General features: G+C 45.9%; 1 protein-coding gene and 1 pseudogene across 2 annotated transcripts; one reads left to right on the forward strand and one right to left on the reverse strand.

Annotated features, from left to right (window-relative positions):
- The first annotated feature begins 6,588 nt into the window (after nucleotides 1-6,588).
- LOC147962753 (uncharacterized) lies at nucleotides 6,589-9,499 on the forward strand. The gene is made up of 3 exons (XM_087537060.1): nucleotides 6,589-7,031; nucleotides 7,273-7,532; nucleotides 8,426-9,499. The coding sequence occupies exons 1-3, from the start codon at nucleotides 6,818-6,820 to the stop codon at nucleotides 9,323-9,325; spliced, it is 1,374 nt and encodes a 457-aa protein (XP_087393186.1). The 5' UTR covers nucleotides 6,589-6,817; the 3' UTR covers nucleotides 9,326-9,499.
- Nucleotides 9,500-14,375: 4,876 nt separating this feature from the next.
- Nucleotides 14,376-15,209, reverse strand: LOC125524581 (norbelladine synthase-like; annotated as a pseudogene). Its single transcript, XR_015611174.1, has 2 exons — nucleotides 15,039-15,209; nucleotides 14,376-14,917 (listed from the first exon to the last, which is right to left on the reverse strand). The product of XR_015611174.1 is annotated as a norbelladine synthase-like (transcript).
- Nucleotides 15,210-22,727: the final 7,518 nt, after the last annotated feature.

The raw sequence follows: 22,727 nt of genomic DNA on the forward strand, positions 1-22,727 counted from the left end.
ATTACTTCAGTCGGACTGAAAAAAAATCGCATTAAGAAAAAAGGAGATATATGATTCTCTAACAACCATACAAGCACTCTACAGTAGCAATTCCCGCAAAAAAATAAAAAAATACTCTATAGTAGCAAGGTGATAGTTGCCATCGTAAAAGCATGGGCAGCATTCTAATTAAAAAAATATGAAATACTAATTTGTATAATCTCCTTGGCATTCGTCATACAAAGATCGTGGGGCCGTTTGAATTGCAGCCGATAGGAAGCCCTGCAAGTTAAATGCCCAAGCTGCGAGTTTGAATCGTAGCCTCGATTTGGCCTGCCCTTGTTCCCATGTCCCAGTACGAACAGAGCCACGACCAGACCACGTTATGAATAAGATCGTCTAATTAATCAACCCTTCTTTGGGGTTTGTGCATCATTTTAGAAAAAGCCTGTCTGGAGGAGTTCTGACACTTGGGGAAACCACGGTGCACAATAAATCCTGGATAAGAACGTGATGGAGTCAGATTAACGTCACTGAAGGCTATACATATAGTAGAAATATTTTAGATGGTCGATTTGTATAGAAAGTGTTGTACACGATAGATTTTGTGTATGGTATATGTTGATTGTACGAGTTTTTTTTTTCGAGAAAACACTGCACTTTATTTCATTCAATCATGTTTGAAGGGATAAAAATGCGATCCGGTGGATCAATAAGCCACACGTGTCTACCAATACAAAGTGTAGTGGATGATCTAGTTAATTTGTGTGCCCCATCATTACTTGCGCAGTGTTTGTCGACAAACTCGCAACTCTGCAGTCTCATCTTTCTATCTTCAATCTCTCTAAGGATCATGCAGCACTCGCCAAGGTTTCACTCGCTCGTTAGGTCGTCTATGACTCACAGACAGCCAGATGCAATGCGTGCTTTTGAGACGGCCAGGTCCTCCGCAAGAGCTAATGCTTTCTCCCTCACCCACCTGGACCTTTCTGGAACTTGTAAGATGAAGTGCTTCACTAACAAGCAAGAGGACGCCCTTCACCTCCTCGCCTCCCTCCAGCAACTCGAGTTTTCGAGATTCGACAAGCTTCAGCACCTCCCTGCAGGGCTGCACAAGCTTACCAACCTCAAGCGATTAGAGGTCGACTCATGTCCTGCCATCCGGTCACTGCCCAATGATGGCCTTCCCAAATCACTGCAAGAATTAAGTGTCTGCTGGTGTGGCAACAAGGAGCTAAAACAACAGTGCAGGGGGTTAGTGGGAACCATCCCAAAAATCATGCTAGACTGATCCAAGGTAACATAATTATATTGGATTGCTTTTTGCCACCTCACCCTGTTCTTGCATTAGATCTCATCAGTATTGATTCCATCTACTACGCATGCAGGCCTCTGCTCTGGAGTTCCGTTGTACATTCTTCTAGCCTTGTGCAACTCAATTGTTTGCACACATGCACACTTGACACATGCATTACATGGGGATCTTGTGGCCATCTTCCTTCATGTACATAAATCTAGTAAGTACATCTAAACTAGAACCTCACTCCTTATGTACAGTACCAATTATGTCAACTTCCACTTCTTAACAATTTTCAGTCAGTGCCTTCTGCAATTTTGCAAGTTTTTTTTTCCTAAATGAAAATTGCGAAAGCTGTCATGTAATTACCATTTATTTTGGTTCTTTGTGTAGGTGTTCGTTCGTGTTCCTCGGGATCACATTTTGGCTTCTGCATATTTTGCATTTAAATTTGGGTTATTGTCATTCATCAAGACTTGGGTGTCAGGATCAACATATGAGTATGGCATGAGTATGGAATACAAATGAGACTTTGGGATCATTCTACTGATGTTAAGGTCAGCAGTTTCTTCACACACTGCTGCATTGCTATCAATACCAGATGCTCTTTTATTTATCTTTGCTGTTGGCTTGATGTGCAGGAGTTCCTATGTTTGTTCTGGTAGCTTCTGGTCACTTGTGTTCAAATTTTGTCCAAAACTCATCAAGAATTGTTGGTTTACCAGGATAGATCATGTTCAAGGATCGAAAGATCATCATTGGCATACTTATGGAAAACAGTGAGCTTTCTGTGTTCTGCTACTAATAAGTTTTTCAGTTTTTCAACTCAGTCTACATTCTACCATACCAGGTCGTATTTTTGCATTCATTGTAATCGTTGTTGTTTAATGAAATTTAATGGCGGATATGATCTTTAGAAGAATGCCCGCACACTATGTCAGTGCACTATTAGAGGCAATTCAGGTCATTGTTATCGTTAAATAGGTATGCCCAACATGTTCTTCATTTGCATGGAAATCAACAATGCAGTAGTAGCTTCTGATCAGTCGACACTAAATTAGAATGTAACTTCTCGAAAAGATTGACTGCTGCACGACTGCTTACATACCAACTTTGTCTGGTTGCTCTTATTGCTCTTTTCCCATTTCAGTTACATGCAGTACTGCTGGTAGATCTGATGCTAATTATATATTATTTTACTTATTTATGTAGAGTAGCATCCTTGGAAGCAAAGTCTGTGTTTGAAACTTTGAATCAGGCTTTCCTCTGCAACTGCAGCAGCCATGCACAAACTGTTCTGCCCGGTGGATGCAGTTTCAGCTGTTGCAAGTGCTACTGCACCAGTACCAAAAATAGTTCTTGAAATGCATTGTGCACACTCGTGAGTACCCTCAAATCTAGATGTGTATATGAAGTCACTTGCCTTGCGATGACCTTATTGGCTTAAATCCCCATTCTATTCGTCCTAGGCTGCAGTGAACCAAACGCATCTTCAGTGTGTGTACCGTTTTGTTCATTTTGTATCATCCTTGCAGAATGGTGACGAGTGCTTAATTACGATTTTTGTTGTTGTTGTTGTTGTTCCTTTTGCCAGCACATGGAAGGTAGGATTCTGCTCTCGTCCGGCTTGTATGGAGTCTTGCCGCTTCCTTGTTGCTGGAGCTTGGGCACAATGGAAATAGGGCGGATGGGCACGGAAGACGAAGAAGAGGGCGATGGCTCCCAGACCCTGGATGTGGAGGGAGGCGGCAGTTGGCAGTTGCGAAGGGTGGATGTGGTAGGGGTGGCCGTGGCTGCTTCTGGTGGGGTGGAAGAGGAGAATGTCACATGCTCAGGTGGAGGATGAAGGCTGTCATCAGGAACCACCATGTACTGCAGTTTGGCATGGTCTTTGGAAGGGGCAAACAAACTTCTTGGGATTCCTCTGTTTCTTTGAAAACAGAGGAAGAACAAATGGGCCTGATGCCACACTCATGACTTATCCATTCAACGACGGTGGCTGCTGCTGGCCACGGCGGAAGAGGAGCGCACAGCGGGAGTAGGTAGAGAATGAAGGCTATATCATGAACTAGCATTTACTGCACGTTTTCGTCGAAAGGGTAAACAAACAGCAGTGGGGGACTTTGTTTTGTCTCTCTTATTATTCCTCTGTTTCTTCCAAAACAGAGGAAGATAAAAATGGGGTCTGATCCCAGGCTCAGGACTTGTCCATTCAGCAACGACGGCATTCGTCAGCAGTAGTAGTTTTTCCTTTTCTTTTGAGACCAGTGTGGAATCAGTGGTAATAGTAGACTAATTCAGCAACAATCATGGATGCCATGAGCGCTATCCTAGACAGCGCCGGACAATCCCTCAGATGTCTTGTCGGACAACCACAGTACTCATATCCAATCCGTCAAATCCATGCAATCCATGCACATGGATCATATAGCACAAATTCATCCCAATTCAACAACGCGACAAAGCAAAACAATTTACAGTTCAATAATCCGGACATGCCACAATGAAATTTAACGTCCGGGCCGCGGATGGACAACGTGATGAACACTGGCCAGACGCCATCCGTTCCGCGTCTGTCCTCGTACTCTCTATGCATGTTGATCTTCTCAATTCCCAACTTGTTGCTCTCAGTTTGCAACTTGTTGTTCACCATCTCCAGGTCCCAATGCATCTTCTCCTTTTGTGCATCCAACATGAGTTTGTACCCCGCCTCTCTCTTGTTCTCCTTTATGGGAAAAATGCCCGTCCATGCGGTGGACATTTTTGTCCCTGCGGTGTTACAAGCGACCCTCCTCTTCTCCCACTTGTTTCCCATGGATTGGTTGGTTATGCACTGGCACGGTGGCTCTTTCATCCTCCTCAACAGCTTCTTCCTAGTCATCCTCCAATCCAATAGTCACCGCCCACATCATCTATCAAACAATAAAGTAATCGTGGTAATCCCGCACTAAAAATTGGCAATGTAAATCATAATGAAACAAAGAAATTCAATTTACATGACTTTAAACTCCAATGTCACTTTGATTTCGGCGAATCACGGAAGCATAGTGGCCTACTAACTTGTTGACATGCTCTTGGATGGTGGACCATCTATGTTGGAGAGAGGCCATATTGCGAGTGGTACTGATATGATGCGGCTCCACATATTCTTTGTGTTCATGATACTAGTTGTGGATCTTCTCCCAATACATGTTGCTCTTTTGCTCTGTGAAACATATAAGGTCCATGCTTGTGGCTAACCAAGATTTAACCAACAAAACATCCGTAAATGTTGTGAATGTCGGACCTCTTGCCTTGGGTATCTTGCCATTTTTATTGTAGTGCGTGATGTTCCCCTAACATCAAACCTAGGATAATTTATATCCCCAAGTCATATTCCATAGGGTCCTTAGGCTCTTGATCCTCATTGATCATGTTTGAAACTAAATTCTTCTAAAATGATCATGCACAAGGGACCGGTTAGGAGGAGCAAGTGGGCCTTAGGGAATCTCCAACGTCGACCCTTATACCGCCCGCATACATACGTCCGAACCACGAGATCCAGATGTGTTGTGTCATTCAACGCGGGCCTATATTGATCCGTCGAGAGGTCCAGACGTGTACTTTCCCGCAAACCAGAGATAAAGTGGGGTGGGGGGGGGGGGGGGCTTTGCGGGAGTCCGGACCGTTGCCACACCCGCTCCTAACCAATGTTTTAAATAGCGGCGGACCTCCAAATCAGTTATAGCGGGCTATTTGTACATGAGACCATTTAGCGGCACACTACTGAAAAGGCTATAGCTGGGCTATGGCCAACTATTTAACTATGCTCCTAACTACCCTAACCCGCCAAAAAACCCTCCTCCCTCGCCCGCGTTCATTCCCGCCTAGTGCCAGCTGCTCGCATTCATGCTGTTGTGGAGTGGACGCTCCGCATTGACTCCGGCCAAGAGCGGACACGACCACTCACCGGCGCGACCACTGCCCTGCCTACCTGCATTGAACATGCACGTGTGCCAAGAAACCTACTCCGGCCACACATTCGTCCGCCAGTTGGCCGACCCGCATTAAACATGATGTCGGTTAGCTCCTCGTGTTTGCCTGCTATTTAAACAAGGCCAGACACCAGGCAAGAACCGCACCACACCTCTGCTCCCCATCTCCTCCTTACACCATATTCTGCACACTCCATGGCATCCGGTGAGCGGTGAAAGGGGTTACCATAATAGCTGGATGTGTGGCCCGCTGAGCCTGCCTGATACGAGCTAGCCAACTCGCTGCTCCACCTCCCTCGCTGCCCCGGCCGTCAGTACCGTGGGCAAGGCTGCATGCGGGCTAGCGGAGGAGCAAGCCGTCGATCCAAGTTGGCCCCTGGTGCAGCAACTCATCGCTCCAAGCCAGCTCGCAGAGGAGTGGCTAGTTGCTCCAGTCGGCACGCAGGGGAGCACGATGGCACGGGCACCATGGATGCCGTAGACGCCGATGCGTCGTCACACTCCTCCTGCGCGTACTGTCGTGCCATCCGCCGCAAATGTTGGCAGCACTGCACCCTGTCGACGGAGGCGGCGAGGCCGTCTGTGGCCGCCGCCGACACCGAGGAAAAGTAAACCATGGGAGGCCGCCGCCACTTGGGTCCCACGATGTCCACCGCCACCGCGTCGCCGGCATACACAGCCAGTGTCTTGCCCGGTTCAATGCAAACCATCGTAGACCCCCGGCTCGGCTTACGGAATCGGAGTAGCGACTCTTCACCTCCGGCTGAAGCATGGCTACTCTGTTGAGTGGCGCAACCAGACATAGAGAAGATATGGCGGAGGCAGAAGCCGTGGAGGATAGCCATGTCATGGGAACGGAGATCTGCCGCGGCCAGCATTAGACTAGTTGATTAGTTGAAGTATGTCCAAAATTATACCTTCAGAGTCGGACGAGCTCCGCTTTTAGTTGAAGTATGTCTGAAATATAATGAATTTCTCCCGGTTTATATGAAATCCATCGTGTTTGCATTAATTCTGTCCGGATAGTTTAAACAGTGGTTCAAACATATGCAGGCAGTGTTGGATGGCCAGCTCCCGTATCAGTATCCCTGGACGGATCCCCTCTGTTCGCCAATGAATGCCAGAGCAAATTTGTGGGTCAGCACTAGAGATGTCCTTATCGCTCAAGCGACCCCACATGGCAGGCTGTCCCAAACCTGATACAATTCCAATAACTATCCTTAATTAGATACTACAACACTTTGCGACATTACGGACACTCCTTAATTAGATATACAGTTGTGGCCATCAAACAATCAGAGTCCGCGTGCGCTGCTGGGTGCTGAATCGATCAATCAAAGTATAGATCGATCGGCTGGATGTAATTGTATACGTACGTGTCCTGTTCCGGCTACAAGTCCTAGCGCTACACGTCCACGTCCAGGGAAGGATCGATTGTTAGCAAGAAGCTAGTTGCGGATCGATTGTTAGCAAGAGAAGCTACAAGTGCTTCCCTTCATCGTCGTTCGTCATCCCGTCACCAGTCGCCGGAAGTACTACGGCAGCTCGACGCCAGGCGTCGGCAAGCATGACAGGCGAAGAGGAGGCGTCGGCAAACATGACAGGCGAAGAGGAGGAAGAGTTGGTGCCGCAGCTACGGTTCCCCGCGGGATACCACTTCCGGCCAACCGACGAGGAGCTCCTCGACATGTACCTCCGCGCCAAGATCGACGGACGGGAGCCGCCGCTCGACGTGTTCATGGACGTCGACATCCTCGACTGGGACCCCACCGAGCTCGTCGGTACGTACGTAATTATACCACATCTCAACTTCTTAATTGATGATTTGCTCCATATATTGATCTACTCATCGTGATTTCCTATTCGCTGTTAATAAATTCAGTCAAATGTTGAATGAAATCGTGTCCATGCATCCTAAAACTTGATTTCGAGGGGCATCCCAGTAAATTACTATATCAAATGCATGCACTCTGAATCAATCGAGGTGATAGATTAATTTTGGTTTCATCTTAACCTAACAAGAGAAGCGCAAGGCCTACGGGGAAGGCAGGTACTTCTTCTTCACGAAAAGGACCGAGTGCCCGGCGAACAAGAACGGCGAGCCGCGCCGGAAGCTGAACAAGGTGAGGGCGAGCTGGAAGGCGACGGGGTGCCTGGAGATCATCAAGCGCAGCGCAACTGGCGAGACCATCGGGACAAGGAGGCTCCTCATCTACGACACCAAGGGCGTCCACCATGACAAGTGGAGCATGAACGAGTTTATCTTGCGAGGCAGGGAAGGGGTACGTACACCTAGGTCAACACGCATTGCTACCTTGCTTTTTTTATATAAGTACAAATTATCAAAGCATGAAATAGTTGGATGACGAACGGAATATTTACTGTTTCCGTTCCAAAATACATGTCTCAACTTTAGTACAACCTTGAAAATATTGTACTATAGTTTTTCTTTAGAATCACTTTGTACTAAAATTGATACACTTTTTTTGAAACGGAGGGAGTACTTATCTATGATGTTCTGTAGATCAAATCATCCCTTGTGCCCTGTTCTGCAAGTAAATTAGGGTTTGTGGTCTACACCATGTTCTCCTGCATTTTTTCATTGTGCCGCTCACAATTTCATGTATAAGTAATTCCATAAGAGCATTCCGTAATGAGGTATTACTAATATTAGTAATTCCAAACAGTTTGAATATATTGTTTTAATTGCCATAGTGTGTAGCCAATTCTTCACACACCAAATAACGAATGTAAGTTTCCCCAAAAAAACAAATGTAAGCTTTATTAGTTAAAAAAGACATTGTTTAGAACATAATCAAATCTAGTCAAACATTTGCAACTTTCACTATCAACACTTTTTAGAACGTCCAGTGGGCTGAATATTTGAAAATCACACGTATAAATTTATCTCGATGCTGCATTCGTTGTATCCTATTTTGTAGGGTTTTATTTATAAATACATTACTTCGTATGTGAATGTCTAGACTGTTAATCGCATGGCGTTGTAATTAAGGTGCCAGAAGTGTATGGGAGTGTACTAATCATATACTTCTAATAGCTTGTTAAGCTACTATAAGCATGTGGTAGAAGTATATAGAAGTGCACCGGGGTGTACTAACGTTAAATACTACTACTACTTACATCAGATTCTCCTTTTACTCTGCCTGCATTGCAGCTGGATCAATGGGTCTTGTGCACAATACAGGAGAAGCAACACTGGGAGGCCAAAAGCAGCAAACGCACAGCTGGCATGATGGCAGAAGACACTAGTAGCGAAGGCCAGACGGCGGCAACAGGCGCTAGAAAGGTGCGCAAGACCAAAAGACAGAAGAAGGAGAAGATGGACCCCTCCCAGCCACATAAAACTCAGGAACAACTGCAGCAACCGCAGCAACAACAAGACACCACAGCTGATGTATTCTCCGAACAGCCACCAATGTTTACAAGTGATCACCATGCTTTGCATGAAGAAGAGATCATGGAGCAGGACGAGACAACCCAGATGATGCAAGTCGTTGTCCAGCAAGAACACACATATGGAGACCAGCATTACCTTGACGCCCCAGCGCCACAAGAGACAACATACGAAGGACCCGACGAGCCACCGTTGAAGCCGCACCACCAGCAAGATTACCATGCTTGGCTGGAAGAGCAACAACATCAGGAGCTTGAGGATCCGTTCCCTGATCAACATCAGTTTGACCCATTCAACACCATGATTTTTCAGGGCCACACCGATCAAGAACCAACACCTGGGTGGTGGCAGCAGCACCAGCCAAGCTACATAGATAATTATCAGTTTTTCCTGCCAGCCAATGGCATGGAGCATGCCAGCGGGTGTCAGCTTCCGCACCAACAGACTCTTTATCCGCTTGGAACACCAGGATCCAATGGGGACTTCAAACCAACTTCACAACATGAACTGCAATTCCCACCGAACCCCACAAAACCCAACGAGCAGCAAACAAGTCCCGATTCTGTGCTCAGCGCGTGCCAACATTGTCAGCTGATTAGTGCGGATAAGGTCGCGTGCTCCCTATGTGGCTGTGGTGGATTTAATTCGGAGATGAAGTAACTAGATCTATTATCGTTATCTATGTACATATGCTGTCTTATTATGTCAGATTGAGTTGATAGTCATGTTTAGGGCCGTCTGAGTAAAGGTAATTAGAGCAGCACGTCAATAAAGCAGCGGACATATCCGCGTGCATCCTGAGTTTATGTCGTCGTCTGTGCATTATGCTTCTGCATGTGGACAATCAAACAATAATAGTACTATGCTTGCTAAGTACTTATCTAATTGATCGTTCTTTCTTTTTTTATCCTGTGGTACAAAGGTGTTGGTAACTTCACCCGCAGAAAAAAAAAAGGTGTTGCTAACTAATGGGCGCCGTTGAATCCATCTTGAAGTATCTAGTCAAATCCCTAAACTTCAGGTTTCTCTTTTAGGTTACATGTTCTAGATTATTCGAACTAAAAATATCAGGACAGATGTGTGGTTATCATATACTACGACCCACGACAGCTTAATACTACAACCTGCAGCAACAACTAAAAAAATCTTGATCTTTACAGCCGCAGGATTACATGTGTGTATTGTACAAAAAGGGAGATTATGCTAATTACTTTTTTTTTGAAAAGGGGGGGCTCCCCGGCCTCTGCATCAGTGATGCATATGGCCATCTTATTAACCAAATAACAAAAGGTGTCAACAAGATTCCAAAGTCTCCAGTTGATAGAAGGAAAATGCAGCTCACACAGAGCTTAAAAAGGCTAGATACACAAACTAGTCAGGAAAAGATGCCACAACCGGCTGGCTAAAACTAGATAGGTAAACTAATTGCCTATCCTATTACATGACCGCCATCCAAACCGGTTGAAGATATCCCGAGCTATCATCTCTCAACGGATAGATCCAGTAACCAAACGCTCCTTGGCCTCCATCGGAGTGAGTAGCGACCATGAACGGATCACTGCCGTAGCTCGGAAAATAACCTGCAAAAAATGAATCCGTGATGTTCTGTTAAAAACCAAATCATTTCTGCAATTCCAGATAGTCCACAACAAAGCGCAAACTCCAACCCGAATATGTCTTGCTAAGTCAGGCTCAACCCCATTAAGCCATGTCCCAAATAATGCATTGACCGAAGTCGGTGGAGTAATATTAAAAGCAATATGGATAGTCCGCCAAAGGAATTTGGCCAACGGACAATCAAAGAATAAATGCTTAATCGTCTCATCCCAATCACAGAAACTACACCGAGTAGGTCCTGTCCAATTATACTTTATCAAGTTGTCATTTATTAAAATAACTTGTTTATGGACAAACCACATAAACACTTTAATTTTTAAAGGTACTTTGACTGCCCAAACATACTTGGAAGTTGGAATGGAGTTCAAATTAATAACATCAATATACATTGATTTAACTGTAAATACTCCAGACCTAATCAACTTCCATCGTAATTCATCGGGTTGGTGAGAAAGTTGAACGTCCATCAGTCTCCTAACTAGATGGAGCCATTCTTCCCAACGATTGCCCGCTAACGACCGTCTAAACTGAATATTAAGGGGGATAGATTGAAATACCGTTGCCACAAATACCTCACGTCGTTGAGCAATCCGATATAATGATGGATATTGAATGGCTATAGGTGAGTCGCCAAGCCAAGTATCCTCCCAGAAACGTGTACTTGCACCGTTTCCAATAACAAATCTCGTCCTATTGAACATTGATTATTTAACTTTCATTAGTCCTTTCCAGAAAGGCGAATCAGTCGGTCTGACTGTGACCTGGGACAATGTTTTAGTCTGGAGGTACTTGCTGCGGAGGATCTGCGCCCACATGGCCTCAGTCCCGGATGAAAGCTTCCACAACCACTTACTAAGAAGGCATATGTTCTTGACTTCAAGATTTTCAATACCAAGACCCCCTTGGTCTTTCGGTCGACAGATGATGTCCCATTTAGCAAGCCGGTATTTTCTTTTAAGATCATCACCCTACCAGAAGAAACGCGACCGATAGAAGTCCAGTCTTTTCCTAACACCAAATGAGACCTCAAAAAACGATAAGAGGAACATAGGCATACTCGTGAGCACCGAATTAATCAATATCAAACGGCCTCCGTATGACATGAGCTTACCCTTCCAGCAGCTCAGTTTTTTTCTCAAATCGATCCTTGATGCACTTCCATACTCTGTTTGTCAGCCTATGATGGTGTATCGGAATACCAAGGTATGAGAAAGGTAAACTCCCCAACTCGCACCCAAACAATTGCCTATAAGACTCTTGGTCGTCTTTGGCTCTACCAAAGGAAAACAACTCGCTCTTATGAAAGTTAATCTTTAACCCGGTCAATTGTTCAAAAAGGCATAACACCAGCTTCATATTTCTCGCCTTGGCCAAATCATGCTCCGTAAAGATGATTGTATCATCTGCGTATTGAAGGATGGAAACACCTCCATCAACGAGATGAGGTACCAAACCACCCACTTGACCATTCTCCTTAGCCCTTCCTATCAAAATTGCTAACATATCCACCACAATGTTAAACAAGATAGGGGACATCGGATCTCCTTGTCTGAGGCCTTTATGTGTCTGGAAGTAATGACCTATATCGCCATTCACTTTAATTCCCACACTCCCTTTTTGCTTAAAGGATTCGACCCGTCGGCGCCAGGCTTCATCAAAACCCTTCATACGCAATGCCTGTTGGAGGAATGGCCATTTGACCTTATCGTACGCTTTTTCGAAATCCACCTTAAAAATTACTCCATCTAATTTTTTGGAATGGATTTCATGGAGCGTTTCATGAAGAACAACCACCCCTTCAAGGATGTTCCTGTCCGGCATGAAAGCAGTTTGGGATTGTTGCACCACAGAATGCGCAATCTGTGTGAGACTATTGGTCCCGACCTTGGTGAAGATTTTGAAACTAACATTGAGGAGGCAGATCGGTCTGGACTACTCAATTCTCACATCATCCGTTTTCTTAGGGAGCAATGCGATAGTTCCAAAATTCAGGTGAAATAATTGAAGCTGTCCAGAGAAGAGATCATAAAACTTAGGTAGTAAATCCCCCTTAATAACGTGCCAGCACTTTTTATAGAACTCAGTCGGGAACCCATCCGGTCCGGGAGCCTTATTGTTTTTCATTTGTGCAATAGCATCGAACACCTCCTTCTCTGAGAACGGGGCAACCAGGATATCATTATCAGCAGCAGACAACTGAGGCACATCCTCAGTCCTGGACTCATCGAGGGACACAAAATTATCCTCCGGAGGACCAAATAACTGTCTATAATACTCGGTAATATAGGTTTTGAGATTATCTTGACCTAAAATCGTACCCTCATCCTGTTCAAGCTGAAAGATCCGCTTTTTTCTGTGCTTACCATTAGCAATGAGGTGAAAGAATTGAGTATTCGCGTCCCCTTGGACCACTTTGCAGACCTTTGCTAATTACTGAGCCGAGAGAGAAAGTTACGCAAAGTTGCTCTTGCTCTCTTTCTGTCATTATAAATTATGCAAAGTTGCTCTCTCTCTTTACAATTGAGAGGTCTAATGAAGTGCCCTAGTAGCCAATTGTGACATGGTTAACTACATTTTTTTCTTAGATCAATTTGTCCAGTAGCTAGCAAGGCATCACATCACAGATCGATGCATCGACTCAGCCCTTGCCGATTTAGTGAATCTGCAAATCCTAATTAGAACAGTTGATCAGTAATTTCAACGTGCATGCAAGTTGTCACATGGCAGATGATGATGATGGATGAGGTCATGGAGGTAGATAGAAACACAATGCGTGATTAGTCACCGGACGTTTGGCTTAAGCCCGCTGGCAATGTAAAGTGTCATATTCTAGTATCAATTGATTTGCACAGTAGCTAAGCTTACCAGTTCAGTGAACATGCACAGTGCCAAGACAATATCTTTATCAAGCAAGATCTGACAGACATCGCTAAACCAGAGATGACCAGATCTAGCTAGATATGAGATGACTTGGGGATCGATGGAGGTCCAACTAATTAACTAATGTAACTGACATCAACTTGGATGCATTTGCCAAACTTAGCTAAACGTAAGCTATGAGAAGACTTAAGGAGTTGATCGAGGTCCTTCATCGATCTGATGAGCCGATCGATGGACCCTTAATTTGTTCACGTTAACCGAGCGTGGACCAGCTGGACAGTAGCTCGTGTTTTTACATGGGGTTAGTATCGATCGAGAATCAAGATTAGAATATAAATTTCACGAGTGGAGTAGTAAACAGAAAGTGTAGCACCTAATCAGGGAAACAGGTGAGGTAATTAGTAGGGACAGAAGACACCTGAATGAGTACAATTAATCACAATAAGTTGGGAAGGAGTAAATGGGGGAGGATGCCTTGCTCACCTTTTTTGACCGACGCCCAGTTCAGTCCACAGGATGAGGAGTGAGTCACAACAATCTGCACGTCTCCCAACCGCATAACTCAGTTGATTTGTTGGTGAATACCCTTGTGCATTCGATCTGATGTTAGAATACCTGTTAATGGGAAGGGGAAGAATGTATCAGACTAATTGGACTGGAAGTTGGGAGGATCATGTTCTGATGAAAAGCATGTTTGAGAGTGAGCGACGAACCGTTGGCATATGCGCAGCGACGGAGGAGAAGGTTGAGTCCAATCCTGATGCGGCTCTTGGAGAAGGGCATCCATGGGGGGGGGGGGGGGGGGGGGGGGGGGTTCTGTCGAACAGCTGCCACGAGCATGCATGTACTCCATGGATCGAGTAGCATGACAGCAGGCCGAAGCAGAGCAAGAGACGTCGGGAGTGGCCGGGGAGAGTGGATCACCGTGGATGGAATGGACGAGAGGGGGGAGAACGGCAGCGACAACGACCAGTAGGCAGTGGGAGGGGAGCCCGGCGATGAGCTCCTTCCTGGCATCAGCAATTTCTCCATGGAGAAGATGTGCCTCACAGGCCACTTAAGAGTTAAGACTGACGGGCACATCCCATCTTTTCTCACAAGCAACACCGTGCCTCCTCAAATGTACCATTAAACATATACGTATATACTGTAGTAGATAAAGAAGCACCAAAGAAACATGAACGATATGGGACATCCCAAATCAGGGTAAACAGACTTCAAAATATGGTAATAGCTTTATTCTTTTGTTGCAGGCATTTGATGTACCAGCATTGATTTACGGTGTCTCTAAATTAAGCTGCATCGTGCTGAGAGTATTCTAAATCATAGATGTTCTCCAGAGTTCACTATGCATGACAAATGCAATCAGTAAAAAAGATTACATATGAAGTCACTCTAACTTATTTTACGCATCGGCCTGGTGGGATGCTTTAATTTGTTCTTACGAAGTTTCCTCGGGGGCTTTCTCATCGCCCTAGTGCGCCTTGATGTACTTTGTGATGGCCTCAGCAATACGAGCGAAAGTGCTGGCGGTGATAAAGGATGCGTTGCCTGTGTGCTCGTCCTCAACTTCATATTCCACTGTTGATCTTATTATACATGTCTTATCTGCATCTCCGACAATCTCTAGTCGTACCAAATACTTCAGAAATCCTAGGTCGAGGAGACCTCCTTCTATTACCAGTGCCTCCTTGACAAAGTTTTCATTGTCAATCTTGATGAACTTCTCTTTCTGGTATTCCAATCCAGGGATTCCTAGCATGAATTAATCACCAAATTAAAATAACTACCGGCCTAAAGCTAGGAGTTTTGGGTGCATATTCCGAGAGGAAAACAAGACCTTGCTGGTCGGAAGTATATGGATTCAGATTCTAACCAAGAGGAAAGGTAAGACGCAAGACTGTCCCAACACCACCATCTCCAGCCACAACCTCGACCTTGGAGAGCACGTCAGGAAGCAATTGAGGGATCAACTGGCCCAAATAGACCTCCCACACCTCGGCTGCCCGGAGGCTACTCATCAACTCATGCAGAGGCTCCCTTTCATTGCTTTTGGAGTAATCTTGCTTTTGTCGACCTCTGTGTGGCTTGCCAACGAGTGCGCCGGTGTACATATATAGATTTCATTTTGTGTGCAATTGCTGGGTACTGCATTCTGAGAATATATTGGTTGGGATGTCAACCGTAAGCATCACATTGTGCTTTCCAAAAAAAAAAACGTGTTTATACAATATAGTCAACCATACTATGCCACATCAACATCAATCTTGTTATTATTCACATTAAAAAAACGTGTGCAGGGGAATCTTTTCCTGGGGTACTAGTACCCCCTCTGTCCCTACTTACATGGTGCGCACATATTTCTACATTCAGCTTTGACCAGGTCTGATCATCAAAATGTGGGTTATGTGTTGCATAATTAATTACCTATACCATGATATTTGTCGTTAAAAGTAATTTTCAACGGTTTAATTCTTCCTCCTCTCGTGTTTCTCCCTTCTCTTGCTCTCTTTCTACGCTCGGGATATGCAAATTAAGCAACTCTTCTGCACGGCCTGCAACATCAGTTTGGAGAGCAGAGAGAAAGAGATAACCCAGAGAGATATTTGGTGTTGGATTGCAACTTCAGCAAAATCACTATCGCCGTGGCGATACTGTTATACGAAAACAATCTTTTACGGTGATGTGCACATCACCGGTTCAAAAGGCTGGGAGAGTTGACTGCCAGGTTTTACAATTAATAGGGGTTAATTGGACATTTCATAATTGATAATTGTTTTTTGGAAGGGTAGGGTGTCTTATCTTAGCTAGGCATATGAGTTAATTAATTACTCCCTCCGTTCCTAAATATTTGTCCTTCTACACATTTTAAACAAACTGCCACATGCGGATTATGTAGATATATTTTAGAGTGTAGATTCACTCATTTTGCTTCGTATGTAGTCATTTGTTGAAATATCTAGAAAGACAAATATTTAGAAACGGAGGGAGTACGTCCCAACTAACAATGGGAGCTAGTAGGTGGTACCTTGACCGGACACCTTCGCATAAATTTCGGCAACTGGAGTTGTAAACAATAGTGTAGATGCTGAATCAGGGCTACAGGTAACCTAATTACAAGGGACAGAAGACCGCCATGGCTTAATTTACATCTGAATGAGCAAAATTAACCACAGCCAGGCAGGAGTAAACTGGGGGGTGATGCCTCACTCACCTTTGTCTGACCGACGCCCACTCCGTCCAAACTGTGTGTATCGTTCGTTTGGCAGAGGGTAAGACAGTGACGGCATCGACTTGCTTCGCGACATTGTACGAGTCTAGCAGCTGTAGACCTCAGTTGGTGCCGTTAGCCTGAAGACAGGGAGGAGGGAGGGGGGCGGACAGCTGGTGTAAGTAGTTAGCTATGCTGACTGTGCTCGGGCGACGGAAGAGCGGGTTGAATTCAACCCTGATGGTGTTCTTGGAGAGAGCACAGGGACAGAGCAAGGGGGAGGGGATCCACCCGTTGCGGCATTCCGTCGAGCAGCTGGCGTTAGGTGACATCGCCTTGGCTGAACGTGATGCACACATTGGCACATTGTTAATTGTGCATCAACTTGGCTGGTCGCACTTATTAGCTACTCCCTCCGCCTCATAATATAAGAACGTTTTTCAAACTATGTTAGCTTGAAAAACGTTTTTATATTATGGGACAGAGGGAGTAGCTATGAGAAGACTTGGGTACGGGTCGATGCCGTAATTAAGGAGCTCATCGATTGATGGATCCTTTGCTCAAGTTAACCGAACATCGAGCTTGCCACTGGCACATGGGGGTGGTTTGTATCACTGATCAAGATTACTAGCATATAAGTTCAGCAACTGGTGTAGTAAACAATGGTCTCGCAGATAAATTGGGGATACAGGTAACGATCATCTGCATGGCTGCACAACTGAATCTGCGTAACTGACCACTCACCCTTTGTTTCAAGCTGAACTGCCGCCCACTCTCCAGAGTCTGAAGACGAGGCAGTGACAGGCCGACAGCAACCTCCTCCTCCTTCTTGAAGCTGCAGACCAGCTCAGCTGACTTGTTGGTGAACAGAACACACACTGTGCATTGCATCAGATCTGCTGTTAAAATCCCTGGTAACTGAAAGGGGGCGGAAGTATTACAGGCTAATGAGAGGCTGGACTGAAACTGAATCTTGGGAGGGAGAGCAGGGAGGGGATTGCTTGGGCTCTCTGGACCACGAGAAATAAAGCCTTAATAGAGGGACAATTCATCAAGCATCCAGCTGATCTTTTGTACAAAATTGTGTCTTTTATGCAGCTCTGGAAGCTTCTGCCAAGACCAAAGAACAGAGGGCGCGTTCAGGAGCTCGTGGCAAAGGTGCGGGCAAGGTGCACTGAGCTGCGCCGAACATCATGAGAGATATCCCCGGCTGATCTTCGCCATCGCTCGCTACCTCGACAGCCCTTGATCTTCGTGTAGTTTGACCGCCAGCGCTGCGCCGCTGTGTCCCAGCCTACGGGCTTGTATCCCTCCTTTATTTGCTTTCATGGTCTTTTGGATGGTTTGTCTTGTGGATCTGTAAGGGCCTCAGTCTAAGAGCATCTCCAACAGCCGTGCTAAATAAGCGTCGCGCCGCAAATTTGGTCATCTTAGCGCGCGCGCAACCCGTCGGGTGTCTCCAGCGGGTGCGCAATAACCGCGCGCGCGGTATAAGGAGTTAGGCGCGCTGTCTGATTCGCTATCTCGCGCGGTGTATTTGGGGCGCCCGCTTCCGTGCGCGGTACACTCGAGCGCTCGCGTCGCACTCTCTCCTCTCCGCCTCCTACGCCCCGCGCGCGCCGGCGCCGGCGAGCTGCACCCCATGGACACACGCGCCGGCACCCCGCTCACCCCATCCTATAGCCGCGACCCGTCCACCGCCGCCGCCATCGCAAACCCTAGCGTGGGGGGCGTTGGCCTCGCCTTCGCCGGAGCTCCTCCAAGCATCGGCCTCGCGCGCGGCCTCTTCATGCCGCCGCGAATGACGTCGGCGGCGGGTGGTGTTGCGCCGCCGCGGCCCCGCGCCGCCCCCCCCCCCCCCCCCCACCCCCCCCCCCCCGCGCGAAGCTCCCCAATGCGGCGCGGCCGAAGAAGGGCAAGTCATCGGCGAAGAAGAACAAGGCGGCGGACAGCTCCGACACCTCGAAGGCGAGAAGGAAGAAGCTTGCAGGGCGTGGGACGGGCGCGGCGGCTACCGAAGCGACGGCGAGCTCACTCGTTAAGCCGGCGACCGACGCGCACAACATGTTCGACGAAATGCCCCCAAGGTAAAAAAATCAACGTTTTTTTTCTTGTTATTTTTTGAATGCATTCATATAGATAGCTTATTCGCATTGTTCAAAAAACTTTGTAGTCTCAACGATGATGCATACATGTCAACTATGGGTGTTGGCACCAACAATTCGCATGTCTCAAACCAATGACATGCATTTTGAAGACCATGAGTTCGAGGTGGACGAGGAGGGTGAGGGCATTGTCGACGCGCCGAAAGGAAGAGCGGGCAATTACACCAACGCCGATGACATCTTACTATGCAATACTTGGTTGCAAGTGTCGAGGGATCCATCCGTTGGAGGTGAACAAAGTAGAGATGCTTATTGGGGGCGGATGAAAGAACACTATGATGTTAACAACGTGAGTGGAATTGACCGCTCCGAGAGATCACTTCGGTCCTGGTGGTCGACAATCAACTCAAATTGTCAAAAATGGGCGGCTTGTCAAAAGGCGGTTGACAAATTGAACCCAAGTGGCACAAATGAGGACGATAGAGTAAGTGGCATTTCCATACATGTTCATCATACTTGTTGTTGGTGTTCGAAGTGCTAACTTGCTTTGTTTTCATGTAGTACCACATTGCACAGAACTTGTTCAAAGAAGAGGAGAGGAAAACCAAGAAGGGGAAGATCAAGAAAGGAAGGGTCTTTACCTTGCCTCATTGCTATAATGTGTTGAAGGATGATGAGAAATGGAAGAAGCGTGAAGATTTGGATTATTTGAATTTGAGCAACAAACGCAAGCGAACAATTGAGTTGAATGATGATGAGGAGGAGGAGGAGGATGCATCAAGTGACGGCAAGAGAAGCCCCACACCCAACTCGGTTTCATACTCGAAGCCAAAACGACCGGATGGGTGCAAGAAAGACGCAAAAGAAAAGAAGAAGAGGAAAGGAGATGATGAGCTCAAAAATGCTATGGAAGCTATTGTGAAGGCAAGAAAAGAAGCCAACGAGGTGAGGAAAATGGCAAGGAACCAAGATGCCGCGGCCGAGGAGAGGAGGTTGGCGGCCGAGGAGAGGAGGGTGGCGGCCGAGGAGAGGAAGGTGGCTTTGGAGGAGAGGAAGGTGAGCAATGAGGAGCGAACTAGATTGTTGGAATGGGAGAAGCACTTGTTCTTCTTGGACACATCTATCATCAATGAGGTGCAAAAGGAGTATGTCAATCTTGCCCGTGAAGAAGTCTTGATCCAAAAAAGAGCCATGATTCGCGCAATGGGTGGCGGTGGCCTCGGCGCAATGGGTGGCGGTGGCCTCGGCGCCATGGGTGGCTTCGGAGGTTCCGTGGGCGGTTTAGGTGACATGGGAGGCATGGGTGGCTTTGGAGCACCCCCCGACGCTATGGCCTCCATGGGAGGCATGAGTTTTGCTTCTCTCATGGGAGGCATGGGTGCACCTCCGGCCGCCATGGGCGGAATGTCTTTCGATGTGCCTCCTCACACACATTCCCATGAATGTGCCATTGAAAATCTTGCTAACACCGTCGGAGCTTCACGTGATGCAGTGTGCGATGAGGAGAGGGAGGAAGAATCATCTTCGGAGGAGGCAGAATGGTCTTCCGAAGATGAGGACGAAGACGAGGAGGAGGATTGATGTGTCTTTCGTTTGTGTCTTGAACTTGGTTTGCATTTTAAACTTGGTTGGATAAACTTGTGGGCATGATTTTGAACTTGTGGGCATGAACTTTTATTTATCAACTTGTTTGTGTGAAAATTTATATGTCATGTTCATTGCATTTTGAATGTTTTCAAATCCATTTTGTGTCCAAAATGTCATATATGCAATGCCCTGGCGAGTCGCGCGCGCTGCTGGAGCGGCGCGCGTGCTGCATTTTAGCGCGGCTGTTGGAGCCAGCGCTAGCGGCCGCGTAAAACCAGGCGAACGGCGCGTGGCAAACTAGTTTTTAGCGCGCGGCGCGTAGCGCGGCTGTTGGAGATACTCTAAGGCCGGGCAGCACCTAAAAAGAGCGGGGAGGGGTTTGCCAGGACTGTGGATGTGACGGGTCGTTGGCATACCGCGTAGCCAGCAAGCTGAGCTCACGCAGCGAAGGAGGAGACGGCTGGATCATATCCTGATGCAGTTCTTGGAGAGAGCACAGGGAGAGGGGGGGTCCATCCGTTGCGCCACTCCGTCAACGGCCGACACACCCGCGTGTGCTCGGCCGATCGAGCAGCATGGCCATCGACGAGGGCGGAGCAAGGGAGGTAGGGGGTGGCCGGGGAGAGTCATCGCCGTGGATGGGATGGGTAGGGGCGGCGACGACGAGGTGTTCGTAGGTGGTGGGGGGGTGGGGGTGAATCCTTCGTCACAAGTAATGGAAAACTAGGAGTGAGATGATACCCCTGAAATTTTAGTGAGATATATTGTTGTAATTAGATTAACTAATATGTGAATTGAATGAAAATACACACAATTGAATTGATTGTATTTATTGTTTTGTAGGTGTAGAATATACAGGATTCCAATTCGACTCTCGGGAGCATATGCTCTGCCTGCCTAAAAAAAATGAAAATTATATGTGTTTACTGTCACACATAAATGCTACCCACTTATTTTTAGTGGAAAAGTTTAAGCATTTTGACCAATGTGAAAAACAAATCAGATGTCAAAATTTACTCTTAATTTTATTTTTCATCGACGAAGCACTGCTATCCCATCCCATTTCCCATGAAAATTGTCCATCATGCCTGTTAGACTAACATGAACATCCAAAAAAAATCAGAATTTTTTTAAAAAAATTACTAGTTGTTTTGTATTTACTATTCATCAAGGAGCATATGCTCCGAGAGCCAAAACGGCCACCTTAATGGCCTTTTTTTATACATGGTGACATGATGATGTGGCATAGTTGCATGCTAAAAGAAATGAACTTGAACTATCAGCATCAGTCGAATGCATTCATAATATGTAATTCACTTTGGTTTTGTGAAGCATCTAGATGCTTTCGATTTGTTTTGTGAAGCTTTCGACCAGTTTTTTATTTGTTTTTATTGGGTTTTTTCTTGATTTTTATTTATTTATTCTTTTCTTTTTAAAAAATCGGGATACTTTTCAAATCGATCAAATTTTTTTATTTCAATTTTGAAATTGCAAACTTTTTTCAAACTTTGTGAAATACTTCTGAATTCACAATTTTTTAATACATGTTTTTCTTCAAATTTATGAACATTCTAAATTTAGAATTCGTGTACCTTTTCCAAATTTGGGAATTTTAGTATTTTGCTAATCTTTTTTCAGATTTGTGAATTGTTTTTGAATTGACAAACATTTTTGGAGATTGTGAACTTTTCAGGTTCATGAACCTTTTTTCAAATTTTATGATTTTTTTTAAATTCCGTGAATATTTTCAAATTCATGATATTTTTCCAAAATAGAAAATATTGGTTCTTTACTTCGATAGAAGACGAGCCCTGCAAAAAAATAGGAGCAGAAAAAACTGGCTTTTTCTTTAGGGTTTAGCCAAATTTTATTTATCAAACGCCACAGAGAGTAGGATATAGTTCGGATCATGAGTTTGGCCAAACCAAACGTGGCACCCCTGACCAAGATTAAGTACAAATTTGGCTAAACTATGTGCTTCATGGTTGACAGCACGACTTTCGTAGATAAAAGAACAAGTAAAAGTTGACGCTTGAAGTTTTATCTCATTGATGATAGCTCCGTAGTCTCCTCTGGCCCCCATGTTGATGTCACCAACAGCTTGTTTGGAATCAGATGAGATGACAAACTGATGCAAATTCAGATCCAATGCGAGTGCAAGGGCCTCCCTGCATGTGATAACCTCCAAAGTAGCTGGGTCGAGGAGTCCATTGATCAACAAGGCCGAGCTCCCCAGCTAATTACCTTCTCTATCCCGACAGACTGCTGCTGCTACCCTTCTTCTCACACCCTTGAACCCCGGCATCAACATGGATTTTGCAATAGCCAAGTGGTGGAGCTTTGGACCGCCTTAATGTTGCACCGCGCGGAGCTGGCATATAGCGGACCTCTCTCCCTCCATCTTCCCTCAACATCTCCAAATCATGTATGAATCGAATAACAAAGGAATGTATAGTGTGGGGACTTTGGAAGATTCCCTCGTGGATGGCCTTACGCCTGGCCGCCCAGATTGCCCATAAAGTTACCGAAAGCTTGACGAACAGCTCATGAGATAATGAGTTCATGTGTGTAAATAGCCATTGTTTCACATTGGGTTCTGAGGTAGCCGCAATTTTCTGTCCTAGCTCTTCATCCACTAGTGCCCAAGTACACCTTGACATGG

The sequence above is a fragment of the Triticum urartu genome, chromosome 7A (assembly GCF_056163025.1).
Source record: "Triticum urartu cultivar PI428250 chromosome 7A, HENAU_Tu73, whole genome shotgun sequence".
Lineage (NCBI taxonomy): Eukaryota > Viridiplantae > Streptophyta > Magnoliopsida > Poales > Poaceae > Triticum > Triticum urartu.

Excerpts from the sequence above, each read along its gene's own strand:
- LOC147962753 (XM_087537060.1), top strand. The coding sequence starts at position 6,818 with ATGACAGGCGAAGAGGAGGCGTCGGCAAACATGACAGGCGAAGAGGAG. Across the intron at positions 7,032-7,272 it reads GGACCCCACCGAGCTCGTCG|AGAAGCGCAAGGCCTACGGG; the intron begins GTACGTACGTAA and ends TAACCTAACAAG. Across the intron at positions 7,533-8,425 it reads TCTTGCGAGGCAGGGAAGGG|CTGGATCAATGGGTCTTGTG; the intron begins GTACGTACACCT and ends CCTGCATTGCAG.